Source organism: Pyrus communis, chromosome 7 (assembly GCF_963583255.1).
Source record: "Pyrus communis chromosome 7, drPyrComm1.1, whole genome shotgun sequence".
Lineage (NCBI taxonomy): Eukaryota > Viridiplantae > Streptophyta > Magnoliopsida > Rosales > Rosaceae > Pyrus > Pyrus communis.
The window spans coordinates 550080-568205 of record NC_084809.1 but is presented as its reverse complement, the minus strand read 5'-3'; the positions used below and the strand labels follow the sequence as shown (position 1 = coordinate 568205).

Genomic DNA, 18126 nt, shown 5'->3' with positions numbered 1-18126 from the left:
TCAAATTCTCTCTCCTTCGTGTTGCATCTCTCTCTCCCACCCTATAATTTTTCAGTTAAATAGGCATACACCAAAATTCAATATAACATTAATACCAAATGAGACCTGGCACTGTCAATGGTTGGGAGGGAGAGATCGGGTCTTGGGGTGTTAATTCAATTATTTTGGTAAAATTAATTTGTTGGGTGGACTTGCACGGGGAGAGTAGCAAAGTGAAAGAGAGTAGCAAAGTGAAAGCGAGTTTGGGCTAGAGCAATCCCAGGATGGGTGACCTCTTGGGAAGTTGCTCGTGAGTTCCCAGAAACAAAATCGTGAGAGTGTGTTTGGGGCCCAAACCGGACAATATCGTGTTACGATGGAGTCGAGCCAGAGATGTGATGGGGCCCGGGGCGGGATGTGACAATTATCATTGCACATATCATTCCAACTATATAATAGAAAATTACTAATATACATTATAAAAAGTACCTAATATTATCAACCCAAGCTAGCAAACCATGCCAATCTGAAATTCGTAGACGAGGAGTTTTGCAATTTGCAGTCGCCAATCGGGTTTTGCAGACGTCTTAAAATGCAGTCTCACATTTGGCTGCAAAATAGAGCCATAAATCCATTATCAAACTGCAATAAAAAATAAATCCATTAAAAGGAAAGAGGCCAAATCGGAGGAGAGGCCAGACCGCAATCATTCCAACAAACATATATTGTAAAAATTAATAAATTACTAAGAAAAGAGTCAGAAAACCAAATATATAATATCAAATAAGTTGACGTCGCAAGTCCGTAGTTAATACTATTTGCGACGCGCTTAAAGCGTTGTATATAATCGACCAAACATTTACGACGCCACTTTGTTGCGATGCGTTGCTACCCGTCGCAGGCCTGTCGTAAAAGGACTATTGCGACGCTTTTAGCCGCTTTCGCAACGCTTTTTGTCCGTCCGAAAAGGCCCATTTTTTTGTAGTGTGGGGTGTTAATTCAATTATTTTGGTAAATTTAATTTGTTGGGTGGAAGTTCTTGCACGGGGAGAGTAGCAAAGTGAAAGAGAGAAGGGTAGAAGAGTCACTTTCTCACTATAGCATTGCTCGTTAATTTGTGCCTAATTAATCAAAATATTTTATTGAGGTTCAAAACAATAATCGATCACTGATATATGACTAACTTACAAAGATTTCATTGATTTTGAATAAATAATTTTAGCTCCAAATTCCTTTACTTTCTCACACAGTACGTAATCCGGATATATATCTATATAGGATCGGTATCAAATTTAAATATACCAATACCGCAAGGAGTTAGTTCTCTCGCTAATTTTAATCCCTTGTTTCACAAGTAAGCCCTTAGATGTGTTGGACTTAATCTCTAACCTGTAAGAATTTCTGATCTTAATAATTCATTATATTCTAAGCCTTACGGGAAGGCTTTGTTATATACACTACAATATACAACTTTACAATTTAAAAGACAAGGACTGCACTCCACACATGCAGCAGCTCATTAACAGCACACCATAGCACTCGGAGCAATAGCACAGCAATAATAAAAATGTCTTCCCTGCTGTCCATGAGTCAGCATTCACATGTCCTCTTGCTCTCTTTCCTTTATGACAATGATGACTGTAGTTGTAATGATGGCAGCCACTTAGCAAGACTCGGACTTGGTTTAACAGCCCCCCGCAAGCTGACAGGAGGAGAAACAACTGGAAGCTTGGAAACAAGATGCTTGAACCGTGAAGAGGACAATCCTTTTGTAAACAGATCAGCAATCTGGTCTTGAGAACATATGAAATTCACAAATAACTCTTGACGAACCACTTTCTCACGAACATAATGATAATCCACCTCCAAGTGTTTGGTACGGGAGTGAAAAACTGGATTTGAAGCAAGGGCAATGGAGGAAACATTGTCACACCAGATTGTTGGTCTATCAAGATGCAAGTGTAAGTCACGAAATAGAGAGCGGAACCATGATACTTCTGCAGCAGTATAAGCAAGCTGCCGATATTCAGCTTCGGAACTTGACCTACTGACAGTTTTCTGCTTTTTCGAACTCCAAGACACGAGATTGGACCCTAAGTAAATGCAAAAACCACCTGTGGAATGCCGTGTATCAGGATTCCCAGCGTAATCAGCATCAGAATATGCTGTAAGTTGTGCAGTACCAGGTTTATACACAAGACCATGATTGTGTGTGGCTTTAACATATCGAAGGATCCGCTTAACTGCCATCCAGTGAGTAGTCTTTGGAGAGTGCATGAACTGACAAACCTGGTTTACAGCATAGGAGAGATCTGGTCGCGTGATAGTTAAATACTGAAGTGCTCCAACAACACTTCGATACATCTCGGAATTGTCATGTGGCTCACCAGTGTAAGCACTGAGTTTCTGTCCGCAGGAAACAGGAGTGGAAATTGGTTTAGCATCCAAAAACTTTGTACGCTGAAGCAAGTCCACAGCATACTTGGCCTGATTCAAATGCATTTGATCACCACAATAGGTTACTTCGACACCCAGAAAATAATGAAGAGGCCCCAAGTCCTTCATTGAAAACAAAGTGCCCAGTTTACATATCAAGCTAGACATGTGGCGAGTACTGTTCCCTGTCAACAATATATCATCTACGTAGATCAATAAAATCAAGTAGACACCAGAGTTATTGAAAACAAATAAACTGTAATCACACGTGGATGCCTAAAACCCTAATTGAAGCAAAAACTCTGAAAAACGTTGAAACCAGGCTCGCGGAGCTTGTTTCAACCCGTATATACTCCTTTGCAATTTGCAGACATGTGTTGGATGCTGCTCATCAATGAAACCTGCAGGTTGTCGCATATAGACTTCCTCCTTCAGAAATCCATGCAAGAAGGCATTTTGTACATCCAATTGCCTGATATGACTACAAGAAAACCGATAACTCTAACTTAGTCTTTAGCCTATATATACCATTCATATGTTCGTATGATCAGAACTCCAAAACCAACAAGATCGTCTTTAAGGAGCAATGGATTCGAAAGCAAAACGCCAAACTCCTCCTGGAGATAGGATCAGTGAATTACCGGATGCAATTCTTTGTCACTTACTTTCGTTCCTTCCAACTTTACATGCCGTGCGGACCACGATTTTGTCTACAAGATGGAACAACGTATGGTGTACCAGTGCTCCCATTAGCCTACAGTTTGATAGCAGAGATTTTTCTTCTGGACCTCAACAACAAACGAGGTTTATGAGATTTGTTGACTGCGTGATTAAATTATGCGGCTCATCATGAAACATTAGAAGACTATGTCTTCACTGTCACTCTTTCGCTTTCAAAGATGAAGATTTCTCTCGCATTCATAGATGGATATCCACTGCCATAAAAAACAATGTCATTGACCTTGATCTTTATTTGTTTAGTAATAATAATTATGATTCCTTCGAGAAATTTGAAATGCCTCCTAGCGTTTTCCAGTGCAGATCATTGGTGAGTCTGAAGTTGGACACAAATTGTCTTACCTATAGTCCATCTACATCAGGTTGTTTCCCAAGCCTCAAGTACCTTCATGTTACGTTTCGGGACTATATTAATGAGAGAAGGGTAAAGATCTTTCTGAACTGCCCTGCTCTTGAAGATTTGACTATAGTTGAAAACGTGGGTGGAGATGTTTTGGAACTTAACATCTCCGCACCTCAGCTGAAGACGTTAACAACTGATAATCTCGACTGCAAGTTTTTCGTTGATGCCCCGAGACTTGAAAACCTCAATGTCAACATCGATTGGCCTTCTTTGACGTCGAATTATGTTTTGGACAATTCTAAATCTTTGGTCAAGGCCAAAGTTCACGTCAAATATATAGCACCAAAACATAAGCATCGATATCCATCTTATGTTCCCAATATATCTAAGTTACTTGCAGGTACTTCAAGTGTTAAATATTTAACATTTTTAGCTCCTCAGTATCTGGAAGCACGCTATCTGCCGGATTATGAGAATCTGAACCAACTGGAGTTAGATCTTCGTTGCTTTTGCTGGGACCTTGTAATAGAGTTGCTCAAGAAATGTCCTAGTATGAAACACTTGATCTTAAACCTTCATCGTACGGCATGGAATCACGATTACAAGCCAGTCAATCCACCAACGCTTGTGCCGGGGTGTCTCTCGTCACACCTTAAGACTGTCTCTATGCGTGGATTCCACGGAGAACAGGAGGAGGTTCAAGTGCTCAAGTACTTGTTAAACTACGGTGAGGTTTTGAATAAGATTACTATTTCTACAAGGAATTTCGTAGGTAATCCCGCATGTCTTACAAAAGAGGACTTGTGCAAGGAAATTTTGTTGTTTCAAAAGGGTTCAGAGACATGCCAAGTTGAAGTTATCTAGAAGAATGCAAGCAGTTTTAGCTTCTCTGATAAGAGAAGGGCCGGGTTCGTATACTCTCAAAGTTGTAATTTAGACATCGTGATATTTTCTTATTGTGAATGCAATTACGCTCCAAAAGCGTTTAATTTTTATAAATAAATGTGAACTAGAGATTCGTGCAACACACATTTTTCGAGAGTTGTATATATATATATTAGATTCACATTTTTACGTGGACATGTTGTCATGACAAATATTATATGACGTCCTATTTAGTAAAATCTAAATTCTAAAAATTGTTGAGGCAAATTTGGAAAACAATATAACGGCCGGCCTCGTAATCATCATCTTTTTACCACTTTTTGTTTTTCTTGTTTCCTAATCTATTTACAATAACAAGGAGAACATGATTCCTTAATTTTAGGCTAATTACAACATAAGAAGCCATGTTGGACAAAGGACTAAACCCTAGCTTTGTATTGTACCTGGAGTAAAACTCTAAACCCTAGTTGACTAGAGGATTGGACTTGTGTTGATGGGATTCCCGATAGCCTCCAATCTCTCAATCGAGAGAAAAGGATGTAAAACTATTGCGATATGGATATCGCTTGGTCCATGCTGAATTTTTGGTAAAATGTTGAGTGGAGATCCACATCCTGTGTGTACGTGCTTTTGACCAAGCGAGAGAAAAGGATTGACTCCTCCTCGAGGCTTCATTTGTCAGTGATAGAATGGAATGACTAAACGCACCGTCTTTGAGTTTGCACTCAATCCGAATTAAGCCCAATAACATCTTCGGCACACGGGGCAAAAGCCCAAAATCATAACTTGACAGAAATAAGTTTGGATTAGGTCCAAACATAGACTTTGATTCTAACCCCAAATCCTCTTCGGCATTTGTTTTCCATTTTCTTTCGTTGACATTTCGGGACGGTTCGTGAACGACTTCATCAAAACTCCATTTAATAATTAATAGTGGAATGTTTTTAATAAAAAAAAAAAGAGTAGACATTCTGAAAATTACAATTTTTTCCTGGAATAGATTCATTCTTGAAACGTTTCTAACTAAGGAATGTTAATTGACACACCCCGACCCAGAGTGTTCACTTGGATTCCGAATCGAGCTATGTCGGCCGAAGTCATAAAGTGTAGCGAGGTGGAAAATGTGAGTAAATTTAAACCTAAAAGTGCCTAAATGCAAGAGTGCGCCTGTGAGCGGGAATGAACCCATTTCACAAGTGATGTCAAAGCATAAGTAAAGTAAGTAGAATGAAAATTATACGAACGAAGGGAATCTCCTACACCAAGATTTGCCAAGAATCCTCATCAACACGAAAGCTCTGCTACTAAAACTTGGAGGGCGAAAAACAAGGGTGAGTGTGCCTAAAAATAAAGCTTTGTAAAAACCTTTTCGAAAACATAATAACCCCTCGCCATAAAACAAGTATAGTTTTCAAAAAATATACTTAATTTTTTAGTACATTGTGCAATTCCACTACTTAATTTTTACTGTATTTAATTAGAGGGTTGGGGTTTGAGATTTACATGTTCTTGATTTCTCCATCTCTCTCAATTCTCAACAGACAAGAACGTAAATCTCAAACCCCAACCCTCTAATTAAATACAGTAAAAATTAAGTAGTGGAATTGCACAATGTACTAAAAAAGAAAATCAAAGATACCTTGCACCTCCTCTTGAGTCACTGGGTTCATCATAGCTGTTCAAACTCGATAGAGATCGAGAAATCAAGAACACGGAGACTCAGAAAATCACTATCACAAATAATCAAGAAAACGATTGAGAGCGAGAAAATCACGATGACAAAATGAGGGATGGATAGAGAGAGAAAGAGAGAGATTCAGAGTTGTCTATGTAGAAAGAAACCAATTAGGGTTGTCCACGTGGAAATGCTGCGTTTCAGATAACACTTATAACATCTGAAACCCAGCGTTCCAGTAGCAGCAAGATTATGTCCAATCACTCGATCTCCATCATTTAATGAAAGTTTGTAAACGCCCTCTTCCTTGCTTGGTCGGCAACTCCAGTTTTAGCAATTGTTTAGAAAAGTAAATGAAAGAATGATCTGGTCATTGGGTGGTATATGTTTATACTGTATTTGGGTAGTGTCCAAATCGTCTTGACCATATTCAAAACGTTGACCATGTCCAAGCCGTATTCAGGATGGATCTGAGACATGTCAAACCCTCCGATATTTCGAGATTTTGGAGTGTCCTTTCAGCCTAAGTCTTCACAGGTTCTGGAATTTGGAAAATAAACTAGCTCGTCAAATGCATACCAGCTTAACTGCCACCTCATCCCCAGTTTGTAAACTTCCTAGCAATCACGTGCTCCATGATGCAGCAATGTCAAATACGATTCGACCCACAATATTATACTCTATACTAATCCTAATCTAATATATGAAGAAGGTATACAAATATAATATATTAAGAAGTTATGCTAATCTAATATGTGAAGAAGGTTCTAGTCTTATATGAAGACGAGCGTTGATGCAACGGAAAAGTTATTTTTTTGTGACAAAAAAGTCACGAAGTTCAAGTCGTGAAAACAACCTTTATGCAAAGTATAAATAAGATTGCGTACGATAGACGTTCACATCTACTATAATCATAGAATACGTATTAGTGCTGCATAGTGTTTGACCAAAAACAAAATTGTGTTGCATTGTGTGCTCTCCACACACAATTGCATGCAAGGCCACATTGGAGCGTGTGTGCGGATTATATGTGCCAGTCTTCAAGCGTGTGTGGTCACGTGTTTCTCACTCTCACTTTAATTTACTCAATTACCATCCGAAAATTGTAAGTTAATATAAAATATAAATACAAAGTTAAGAAAAGTTAATTGGTAATTAATTATATTCACCACGAGATGGTCTAGTGGTTAGAGATAAATTTTAGGCCTAGCATATTTTGGGTTCGTTTTTGACGCATCACACGATGGTAATCAGAAGAAGGCAAATTGCTTTTATGGATCTTCCTGACTTCTTGAAATGATTGTTGTGGCGAAGCTACTCATCTAAGCTTTAGTCTTAAAAAAAAAAAAGTAATGAATTTACATTTTGTTTTATTCGTGGGGACCATATTACTTGATAAGGACTACACATGGTATAAAAATTTGGAAGCAATATATAGATTTAGGAGCCAAATGTTTATTGAAGCCTTTCACTTCCAAATTCCAAAACTGGCGCCAAAAAAGATTCCCGCTACAATATTAAAACTTTGAAAAATGTCCAGCCAAGGCTTCCCTCGCAAGCTTCTTTCCCTTAAAACCTTATTTCCATAAACGTCCTTCTTCATTTACCATAAAGCCCTTCACCAAACCCAATCTTCGAACCACCACTGGTCTAACACTCACCAAAAGGGTATTTTACCAACAGAGATTTCAAATGACCGTTACACCCCTCTTCACAGTTCACAGTTCACACCATCCTCATCCGGTAGCCGCAAACGCAAACCACCGAAATCGGACTGCGCGCCTATTCACCCTCCTGAATTTCCCAAAGTACCCTCGTGTTCGGTTCATTCTCCCGCAAGCTTCTCGTAAATTTGAAATCACCCGCTCCCAAAACCCCAATTCAAAAAATTCAAAAACCCTCCGCCCTCTCTATATATATTCAGTCCAATCCCACCCTAAATAATCAACCCTAAACCACAAATATTTACAAAATTTGATTTCGTTTCTGAAAAATCCCAAATCGAGTTTCATCACAAAAATGCCTGCCTTCCCAGAAGAGCCGCTGCTAGCCCCGAACCCGGACCGCTTCTGCATGTTCCCAATCCAGTACCCTGAAATCTGGGAAATGTACAAGAAGGCGGAAGCCTCCTTCTGGACCGCCGAGGAGGTCGACCTTTGCCAGGACGTCCGCCACTGGGAAGCTCTATCCGACGGCGAGAGGCACTTCGTCTCGCACATCCTCGCCTTCTTCGCCGCTTCCGATGGAATTGTCCTGGAGAATCTCGCCGGAAGGTTCATGAAGGAGGTCCAGGTCGCCGAGGCCCGCGCCTTCTATGGGTTCCAGATCGCCATTGAGAACATCCACTCCGAGATGTACAGCCTCCTTCTCGAGACTTACATCAAGGACTCCGACGAGAAGCACCGCCTCTTCCACGCGATCGACACCATCCCCTGCGTCACGAAGAAGGCCCAGTGGGCCCTGAGATGGATCGACGGCTCTGAGTCTTTCGCGGAGCGAATCGTGGCCTTTGCCTGCGTGGAAGGGATTTTCTTCTCTGGGAGTTTTTGCGCGATATTTTGGCTAAAAAAGCGCGGTTTAATGCCGGGACTGACTTTCTCGAACGAGCTGATCTCACGAGACGAGGGCTTGCACTGCGACTTCGCGTGTTTGCTGTACTCGCTGCTGAGGAAGAAGCTGAGCGAGGATCGGGTAAAGTCGATAGTTCGGAACGCGGTGGAGATCGAGAAGGAGTTCGTGTGCGACGCTCTGCCTTGTGCCCTGGTGGGGATGAACGGCGATCTGATGAGCACCTACATCGAGTTCGTGGCGGATCGTTTGCTTGGCGCGTTGGGATACGGGAAGATGTACAACGTCCAGAACCCGTTCGATTGGATGGAGCTGATCAGCCTCCAGGGGAAGACCAACTTCTTCGAGAAACGCGTTGGCGAGTATCAGAAGGCGTCGGTGATGAACAGCATCAACGGCAACGGTGGGTCGCATGAGTTCAAGATGGACGAGGATTTCTGATCGTCTGATTGAGTGATGGATATCGCTTTTGTAATATCTTTGTTTTTTTATATAATTTTAAAATTAGGTTTGTTTTTTTGTTGATTTTTCGGTGTCATGTTCGAAATTATAAATGAAAGATGCGATATTCCCATAATCTCAGTTTATTTTTAGGAAAATTAATAAAAAAATCTTGAATTTTAATAAAAAAGATAAAATAAAAAGTAAAATGAATAGTATTATAATTAATTTTTTAATATAAAAATAAGATTTTTTGTTAAAATAAATAGTAATGAGAATGTTTTTTTAAAGGTTATTTTATTTTTAAAAAATTAATGAAAATGGTTTAAAAAATTTAAATTTTAATGATAAAAATAAAATAAAAAATAAGTGAATAATATTAGACTTAATTTTTGAATGTAAAAATATAATAAAAATTGAACAATACTGCAAATTTTTTAACCTTTTGTTAAAACTTCTTATATTTTTTTTGTCCTAATTTAATTTTTGAATTGTGTGAACAGAATTTTTACTTTTTATTTTTTTATTTGTTACTTTTTGAGTGAGAAAATAATTAAGAACAAAAATGAAATGGCTTAGGAAAAGCCAAGGTGTCTTTTTATCGACCTCATCCTTAGCGGCCATAGTCGAAGCTTGAAAACTGAGTTCGAAGTTGCAGAGCTCCTCCGAAATGCTGTCGAGGGAACAGCTGCTTCATCTTTTCGATCGATTCTCTTTCCTCACATCTCAGCCTGGTACATTTTCCCCCCTATTGTTCTCGCGCGTACTTTCCCTTTTTTTTTTTTTTGGTGAATTTTTCTTCCATTTCTTTATTTGGATTTGCAGAGGTGAAGAAAAGAATCGCAGATGGTGTTGAGGACAAGCAGGTGAGTGAGTCACCACTATGTTATGAATTAGTGAACCGGGTTCTGTAATTTTGGTATAGTTTTTATACATTTGTGGTTGTTTGAAATTCTTTGTGGTGCAATTGTTTTTGGTCCGAGTAACCAGTTCTGGAGATCAAATCGAGGGGAATGCCGGGTTTCTTCCCCTCGCCGCAGAAACCCGGCTAGTATATTGTTCCGGCTGAAATTTTGGCAATGGTGTTTTTGTTTTAGTTGTTGAATGTGATTATTAAGTATTGTGCAGGAAGCTGTAGCTGTAACTACTGCGATCCAGGAGGAGATATTTTTGGAGATGGGGATTGGTAAGTTTTATCTTCAAATGCCAAGCATATATTTCATCCAAATGATGAACTGCAAGTACTCGTTTTTCATTAACTTTGGTAGTAGTTTGTGATCTAAAATTGCTGCGTTATTGGTATCGCTAAGCCCTATGCTGAATTTACTTACCCGTCTCTCTTGATACTGATACTGGTTAAGTTTTAGGATATCTCTAAACCAAGTGGATCCTTCACTTGGTTCTCTCTTCCTCAGTTCATCGTTGCTATGTTGAATAGTAAAAGCCTTATACATAGTGATTCTTTAAGCGATTACTCAATACTCACTTTGGTTCACTAGTCGATTGTGTTCATGTATATTTGATTGGAAATCTCGACAAGAGTAAATTATCATGCTGCAGTTATACATCTATTGGTTCAATTTCTTCTTTATGTCGAGTTGAGATCCAGATCTTGTATGTACATGTGCCTGCTACTTACTGGAAAACATCGATCCAGCAATGGTGTTTTTAACAATCAAATGAATTTATGCCACTTATAAGCTTCATACAACAATCAAGGTACAACCTACAATCTTATTGAACTTCAAAGTAAATGTTTTCTTTACCGCAGATCCAAGATTTGGCCTATCGTGCCTGGGAAAGGTGAATGTTGAATACGAGAATGATCAGGATGTGATGATTCAGTTCTATAAATTCATTGCAAGGTAACCTCTTCTGCCCATTTATGAATTTAAACTTGTAATTGGAAATAGCATTCAAATAGCCTGCTCGGATAAGTAGTTGTTTCCTTTTTTTAGTTTATATGAGGATTCAACCAAGTGATGAAGTTGTACAAGGCCAAAGTTTTTATGGCCACCTAAACCTTGTGCTTGTGTTTTTGTTTCTTGCATTTTGTTCATCGTGACTACATTTTGTTCTTAAGTAAGTAAATCTCTGCACCACTTTTAGGATATGTTAAGGTGCTGTTTTTTTTACTCTGTAACTTCCGTTATCGATTTGAAAGTTGTCTGAATTTAGCTGGTGAAGGATTCTAGAGTCTAGTGAGTTGTAACTTAGTAAACCTTGTGGTAGTATGCGTTACCTTAGATATTGGGTTGAAAGCGCAAATCTTACCTTTAAAATGTGGGGAAGGACAAAAACAAAGGTTCTGATATTTATGTAGTATGTTGCTGTAAGTACTCATCTGCAAAATGGCAGGGAGGAGATGGCCTGCGATGAAGCTGAGCTTGGAGCAGATGAATTTGCTGAAAGGATGCATAGTCAAGAACAATTACAGGAACAGGTAATGTATGTCCAAATATGACAATTGAAATGTTAAATGTTTATGTTTCTAAAGCACCACAAGTAAATTTTCTTTTTCAGCAACTGGAGATGCTAAAGCACATGCGTAAATTTCCCATGGATGATCAATCTGCAATCCTCAAGAAGGTATGTTGGCTGTATATAATCTCTTAGCTTCCGCTGGATCAAAAATTTGGAACCTAAATGACCGAAAGATTGGTTTCATCTGACTAAATTAGAGATTAAGAAGGCGAATGCAAACGTCTTGTCGAAATTCTAATGGCTATTTGGCATGTGATTTACAAAGAACAAAGCCAATGTATGTTGTTTTGTTATCACAGTTGCATCAGCAGATGGAAAACGCCAACTTTGATGGTGCTGCATCTGTTTTGTCACCGGAGCAGATTCAGGAGATTGTTCGAAGGAGGGTGTCTCCTTTATTTAACCCGAGATAGATTGCGATATGCATCGGTGATGCAATGTAGTTTGTACTTTGTATTTCAGACTCCAGTTTAAGTATCAATGCATTTTAGTTATTGAGTAACTTGGAAACCAAATTCGAGTTATGAGCTGCAGCGTTAGAGAAAGTATCTAATTCCTTTGGGATCGAAATTGAGGATGTGGTGCGTTGGATTTCTGAAATGCCTGAAAAAAAAGTTACCAGAGGTGTTTCTGGACAACTACGTTTGAATACAAATGCCAAAGACCTTCCCGAGTGAAAAATAATAGGAAGAAAAAGGAAGGGAAAATGAACCCGAAAAAGGTCCCACCGAGATTTGAACTCGGGTTACTGGATTCAGAGTTCAACGTCCTGACCACTAGACCATGGGACCAAGTTTGTAAAAACTGGACCTCTTATTTATATAAACAAAAGAGTGGTAAAGTAACAGTTTAACTTTTGGTAAAGTTATTGTTGAATCTGATTTTTCTCCTGGTGTTTATCTATCCATTTCATCATCAAACACGTCTACAAAGTGACTAGGGTTGCATGTCGCCGATTAATTTTTTATTTTATAAATGATTGGATAATATGCATTACATTCGGGGAGAGGGATTCGAACACAGAACTTTAGTTGCTTGAGTGAATGCTCTTAACTAACTGAGTTATAAATCACTTGTAATTATCTTGCTTATTTGAGTCATGCAAAAGCGATGTGCTTTTGCATCTTGAATGAATCTCCGTTAAAACATTTTGAGATTTTAGACAGGAATAGACATGACCTTGTTATAAGCTCCTTTCATACTCATTTATGATGAAATGCGTGCATGGAAGCAGTGACGGATTTAGATTTGGAAAATGATCAATCAATCTTGTCCGACTGACAATCTAGAATTATTAGAAGAAAATAAGAGGACTAAGTAATAAATTCATTTCAACTTTATATATAAGCGTTGCTCACCTAAAGTCCTTATTTTGAGGACATATGAAATTTGTTTTAATTTGAACTCTTGGATTACTCTAACGTATGAAACCCTTCTTTCTTCTTCCCCTACCCGTCTCTCCCCTCAATTCCCTCTCTCTCCCTCCCCTTCCTCCGTGTGGGGGATTTATTTTTTTTTATTTTTTTATTTTTTCATTATTGCATATGAAAAAGGATAGAGGAACAAAAAGAAGATTTAAAAAAAAAAATGCATAGATGTTATAGGAACAAACGCTTCGGAATGAAAGAAGTTTTTTACTTTGACTTTGTTTTTAAATTATTAGTTCACCAACCCAAAACAAAACGAGATTCAAATATTCAAACGAAACCTTGGACAAGCAACCAATATACATACATACATATATTACACTTTTTGCTTGTTATGTTGGATTACACAAGCAACCAATAAGCGTTGAGACTACTAATTACCGAACTTGTGGTTATGGAGAAAGACGTGGCATTGAGGCCAAAAGTCGAACGGTACATATAAATTTACAAGGTGTATCCACTACACGTGTTAAAATTTAAACTCATTCAACGATCATAAATAAGGTAGTGAGCATCGCTATCACTCGAGGGTGGTGAGCAAAAATATTCCTAATTTACACTCTTAACTCATAGAGAAATTTCATGCAATTAAGATGCTTCATGATATAATTGTATTGTGATTACTAGTTCATGATATAATTGTATTGTGCTACTTGTTGAATAACTCAAAGATACAAGGTATGCAAAAGATACAATGTTCAATACGCTAGCAAACAAAATTAGTCTGACTTTGTGTGCCTAATACATATTATATATAACATGTTCGTTTAAATTATAGCACACCAAATTTCAAAAACAGATGGCCAAGTTGGACCGAAAGGTTTATTTACAATTTTTGGGGTTGTTACGTAAAGATTCCATCATCCCAAATAACAGTTCGAATTTTGATAAAATTATTGTTGAATTTTAATAAAGTTCATTTCAACATTTCGTACATTTTACACTTTTTGCTTGTAAAGTTGAATTACATAAGCAACCAATAAGTGTTGGGATTACTAATTAACAAATTTGTGGTTATGGAGAAAGTTGTGACATTGAAACCGAAAGGCTAACGGTCTCATGTTTCAAAATATTTTTAATTCTTTCACATGACATTGTGTGACTAATTTAAGATAATACCACACTTTACGGCTCAATTATGTGTAATTATTCTTCATAGTTTGCAGTTGTGCTCCCCAACTAATTGGTCCTCCTCCTCATGTAAAGACATATATTGTAATTGAATTATTTCATAATGACTACTCGTTGATCATGAGAAGAGATTTTTTAGTGTGACCAGTATACGAGATGGTACACCACGTGTCACTATACAAATGGTGAGATATGTGAGCTAAAAAGTTAATAACTTAAAAAATAAAAATTTCCACCACTTCTATTAAAACATGTAGTGTACCACTTATATTCCCGTCATAACTAAAAATTTCTCGATCACGAGGTATTTAAAATACTCCATGTTCGCTGATTCATTACTCATATATATTAAGAAAAATGATTAGCGATAATCAACTATAAATATCCATGCACTAACCATCTTCGTTTGAATTATTGCTCATCAATTAATTTCATATATACGCATGATCCTCACTCCAAATCTTCACATATATTATATACTGAATTTAAAAACATAGGTTTATTTTTATTGTTCAAAAACAAGTATTTAAGTTGAGCCCAGAACCACATTTCATCATATCCACATTCAGTTATGTCTCTTGTAATCCAAACACCCGATTTAGGCTATTTTTCTCTTTTCACTTCTGTCCTTCTCTGCATCCTTGTTATTTTTCGTAAGAGATCTCAAGCTCGAACCTTAAAGTCTCCCCCAGGGCCATGGAAGCTACCTGTTATAGGAAACCTGCATCATATGGTGGGTGCATTGCCACATCACATATTGGCAGACTTAGCCAAGAAACATGGGCCCATCATGCACCTAAAGCTGGGACAATTAGAGGCAGTGATAATTTCATCCTCCAAAGCAGCACAAGAGGTGTTGAAAACACATGAGCTCACATTTGCTCAGAGGCCTCAGGTTTTGGCTGTGGAAGTCATGTCATATGGACAAGCTAGCATTGCCTTTGCTCCTTATGGAGATGTCTGGAGAGAGCTGAGGAAGATTTGTGTTTCCGAGCTCTTAAACCCAAAGCGCGTGCAGTCTTTCAGGTCGATAAGAGAGGAAGAGGTGCGGATTCTTGTCGAGTCGATTGCTTCGGTATCACGTCAAGGACGACTAGGCTTTAATTTCAGCGAGAAGTGCTTCGGATTTACAGATGGCGTTGTGTCCAGAGCAGCATTTGGGAAGAAGTGCAAAGACCAAAAGGAGTTCACGTCGTTGTTGGAGGAAGCAATTAAACTGGCAGGAGGGTTTGACATACCTGATTTGTTTCCTTCACTCAGATTTGTTGGTTATCTTACTGGGACAATCCCCGCGATGATAAAGTTGCGTGACAAGATCGGGAAAATCCTCGAAAGTATCGTCGACGATCACAAGATCAAAAGATCAGAAGTTTTCAGCAGTACAGCAGGCAATGACAAAGCAAAGGAGGAAGAAGATTTTGTTGATGTGCTTCTAAACCTTCAGGAGTCTAATAAGTTGGAATTCAACTTCACAGTCAATCAGATCAAAGATGTTGTTATGGTATGTAAACCCTACTATTAATTATGACTGTTCATGGATTATCTAGTCCGGCTATATGGACGTTTGTTCTTCATTTAATGTCATTCTGCTTTGTATCAACGATTAAAGATGTTACTATGAGCCGTAGAAACGAATGTTCAATTAAATAATAGATTGCGATTTGCCATCACTAATGTATCGATATTATTGACATGCAGGACGTTTTTTCTGCCGGGAGCGTGACTTCAGCGACTACCTTAGGGTGGGCAATGTCAGAGCTGATGAGAAACCCTAGAATCATGAAGAAGGTCCAAGCTGAGGTGAGACAAGTACTTCAAGGAAAAACAACCGGAAGATTTGAAGAAACAGATGTTCAGAAAGTGGAGTATTTGAAATCAGTGGTGAAAGAAACCCTAAGGCTGCACCCTCCAACCCCATTGCTCCCAAGAGAAGCAAGGGACATGTGTCGAATCGGCGGATACGATTTGCCAACCAAATCAAAGGTTATTGTTAATGAATGGGCATTAGGAAGAGATCAAGAGAGTTGGGGAGTGGATGCTGAGTCCTTTAGGCCTGAGAGGTTTGAGGGTTCTTCCGTTGACTTTCGAGGGTTTGACTTTGAGTTCATTCCGTTTGGGGCCGGCAGGAGAATCTGTCCGGGAATATCATTTGCTACTTCGATGATTGAACTTGCTCTTTGTCAGTTGCTCTGCGACTTTGATTGGGAACTGGCCAACGGGATCAAGCCCGATGAACTTGACATGACTGAGACTTTTGGAGTGACATGTAGGAAAAGGAAGGACTTGTACCTGATTGCAACCCCGCGTTTTGCTTCACTCAGTAAGTCGTAGTGGCTCGGTGTGCTGGTTGTTCGCCATGGCGGAGTCAACCGCTCCTGACGTCCACCAGCCTATGGCTTTTGCTTTGGTTTTTTTTTCCGTTTGGTCACAAGTGTTTGGTTTGCTACTGTTTGCATGTTTGTGCCAAAACAATTATCAACTTTATATATGAATAATATTCGTCAATAACTTAGGAGATGTTATGAAATAAGAAACTTTGTACCCTTAAGTTCTTAAATCTTAACTTGATACAGAGAAAAACTTGAGTAGGGCAGCCTAATCAGTTGTATGATACGACACTCATACAAATGAACAGACTTATTATATTTGAGTATTATCCGACTCACACGGACCTAACCCTTATGAGTTGGCAAGACATCTCTACTCAAGTTTATCTCCTTTATCAGAATGGCTAATTATGATCGCTTGAACAATTATAAAAGAGAGAAGAATAAAGGTCTTCAAATCAAATTATTCAAAGCCCAACTATAGCACACCAAAAACCTTCTCGCGGATGAAGGCTTGTAGCTCAAGCCCAGTGGACTAGTATAAGCGGCCCAAATAAAAATTATAACACATTGGGCGGGGGTACCCAATCAGCAGCCTCCACGATAAGGCTGTCAAGTGTCAACAAATTCACATTCTTCTGTTTATGAAAGCTTAATAATTTCTCAGAAATGGCGGTTGCGTCCATGGCTTTCAACGTCGTCGGGGCTTTCAGAGGGCTGTCTCTCCGCCCAACCTCCACCTCCACCTCCAGCTCGTCCTCCTCGTCCTTCCTCAGAGGCGACTTGGGTTCTCTGCAAGTGGGTCCCAAGCTGTCGTTAGTGTCGTCGGGGCCCTCAGCGACTGCCATTGACGATTCAAAACGCGCACAAGAAAGGAGGCGGGAGTACCAAGAACGGCCGCGATTCCAAAGGGCAGAGGCTCGGCGTCAAGATTTACGGCGACCAGGTCGCCAAGGCTGGCTTCATCATTGTCCGCCAGCGCGGCACCATGGTAACTTCAAAACAACTTGACAAGGAAATGAACTGTGTCGAACTCGAATTTGGGTACTTGAGGCAATGGGTCGTGTTCGGATTTACTAATTTATGTACGTGTCGTGTTCATTTCGTTTAGACGCATGTTTATTTCGGCATTCGGATTTAATAAATCAAAAGAGAATCAATAAACAAAAATAAATGCGATTGTATAGAAAGAGAAATGGACGTGCGGAAATCATATTTCTTGATAAGTGTTTCACTTAGAAATAGAGAATGTTGTTGTGACGTGTGTGTTTTCTTTGGCATCAAATTATCAGTTCCATGCAGGGAAGAATGTGGGGCTTGGCAAGGACCACACCATCTTCTCTTTGATCGATGGCATGGTGAAGTTCGAGAAGTTTGGACCCGACAAGAAGGTATGATCTGGAGTTCCGAAACCCGTCGTAGCTGGTGGTTTGATTGGCTGCGTGTTGCATACTAACACGAATCGTTGATTTGTACCATCTGCAGATTAGTGTTTACCCGCGAGAAGTGCAGCCGGAGAACCCCAACAGCTACAGCGTGAACGTAAGAAAGCAAGGAAGGAAGGCTACATCCTCCAGAACAAACCCCAGCTAATACTTGCGTCTGCCGATGCTGCAGATGCTGATCCAGTCTGTTGACTCTTGCTCATCTTTTAGTAAAAGAACTTAGAAGCGTTTCTGCATCATATAAGCA

The 18126-nt window shown here is 39.1% G+C and overlaps 4 protein-coding genes, 1 non-coding gene and 1 pseudogene across 5 annotated transcripts; 5 read left to right on the top strand and 1 right to left on the bottom strand.

Moving 5' to 3' along the window:
- Window positions 1-3430: 3430 nt before the first annotated feature.
- Window positions 3431-4360, top strand: LOC137739204 (probable FBD-associated F-box protein At1g32375). The gene has a single exon (XM_068478751.1). It carries the CDS (start codon window positions 3431-3433, stop codon window positions 4358-4360), a length of 930 nt encoding a protein of 309 aa, XP_068334852.1.
- Window positions 4361-7911: 3551 nt separating this feature from the next.
- LOC137739985 (ribonucleoside-diphosphate reductase small chain) lies at window positions 7912-9201 on the top strand. Its single transcript, XM_068479759.1, has one exon. It carries the CDS (start codon window positions 8076-8078, stop codon window positions 9063-9065), a length of 990 nt encoding a protein of 329 aa, XP_068335860.1. The 5' UTR covers window positions 7912-8075; the 3' UTR covers window positions 9066-9201.
- A 433-nt stretch (window positions 9202-9634) lies between these two features.
- Window positions 9635-12349, top strand: LOC137740384 (uncharacterized). The gene is made up of 7 exons (XM_068480260.1): window positions 9635-9799; window positions 9891-9931; window positions 10194-10251; window positions 10837-10930; window positions 11424-11508; window positions 11589-11654; window positions 11849-12349. Exons 1-7 carry the CDS (start codon window positions 9736-9738, stop codon window positions 11960-11962), a joined length of 522 nt encoding a protein of 173 aa, XP_068336361.1. The 5' UTR covers window positions 9635-9735; the 3' UTR covers window positions 11963-12349.
- Window positions 12256-16438, top strand: LOC137739203 (desmethyl-deoxy-podophyllotoxin synthase-like). The gene is made up of 3 exons (XM_068478749.1): window positions 12256-12342; window positions 14649-15608; window positions 15806-16438. The coding sequence occupies exons 1-3, from the start codon at window positions 12256-12258 to the stop codon at window positions 16436-16438; spliced, it is 1680 nt and encodes a 559-aa protein (XP_068334850.1).
- Window positions 12269-12340, bottom strand: TRNAQ-CUG (transfer RNA glutamine (anticodon CUG)). Its single transcript has one exon. It is a non-coding gene; the product is annotated as a tRNA-Gln (tRNA).
- A 591-nt stretch (window positions 16439-17029) lies between the features above and the next one.
- On the top strand, window positions 17030-18102 carry LOC137740288 (large ribosomal subunit protein bL27c-like; annotated as a pseudogene).
- Window positions 18103-18126: the final 24 nt, after the last annotated feature.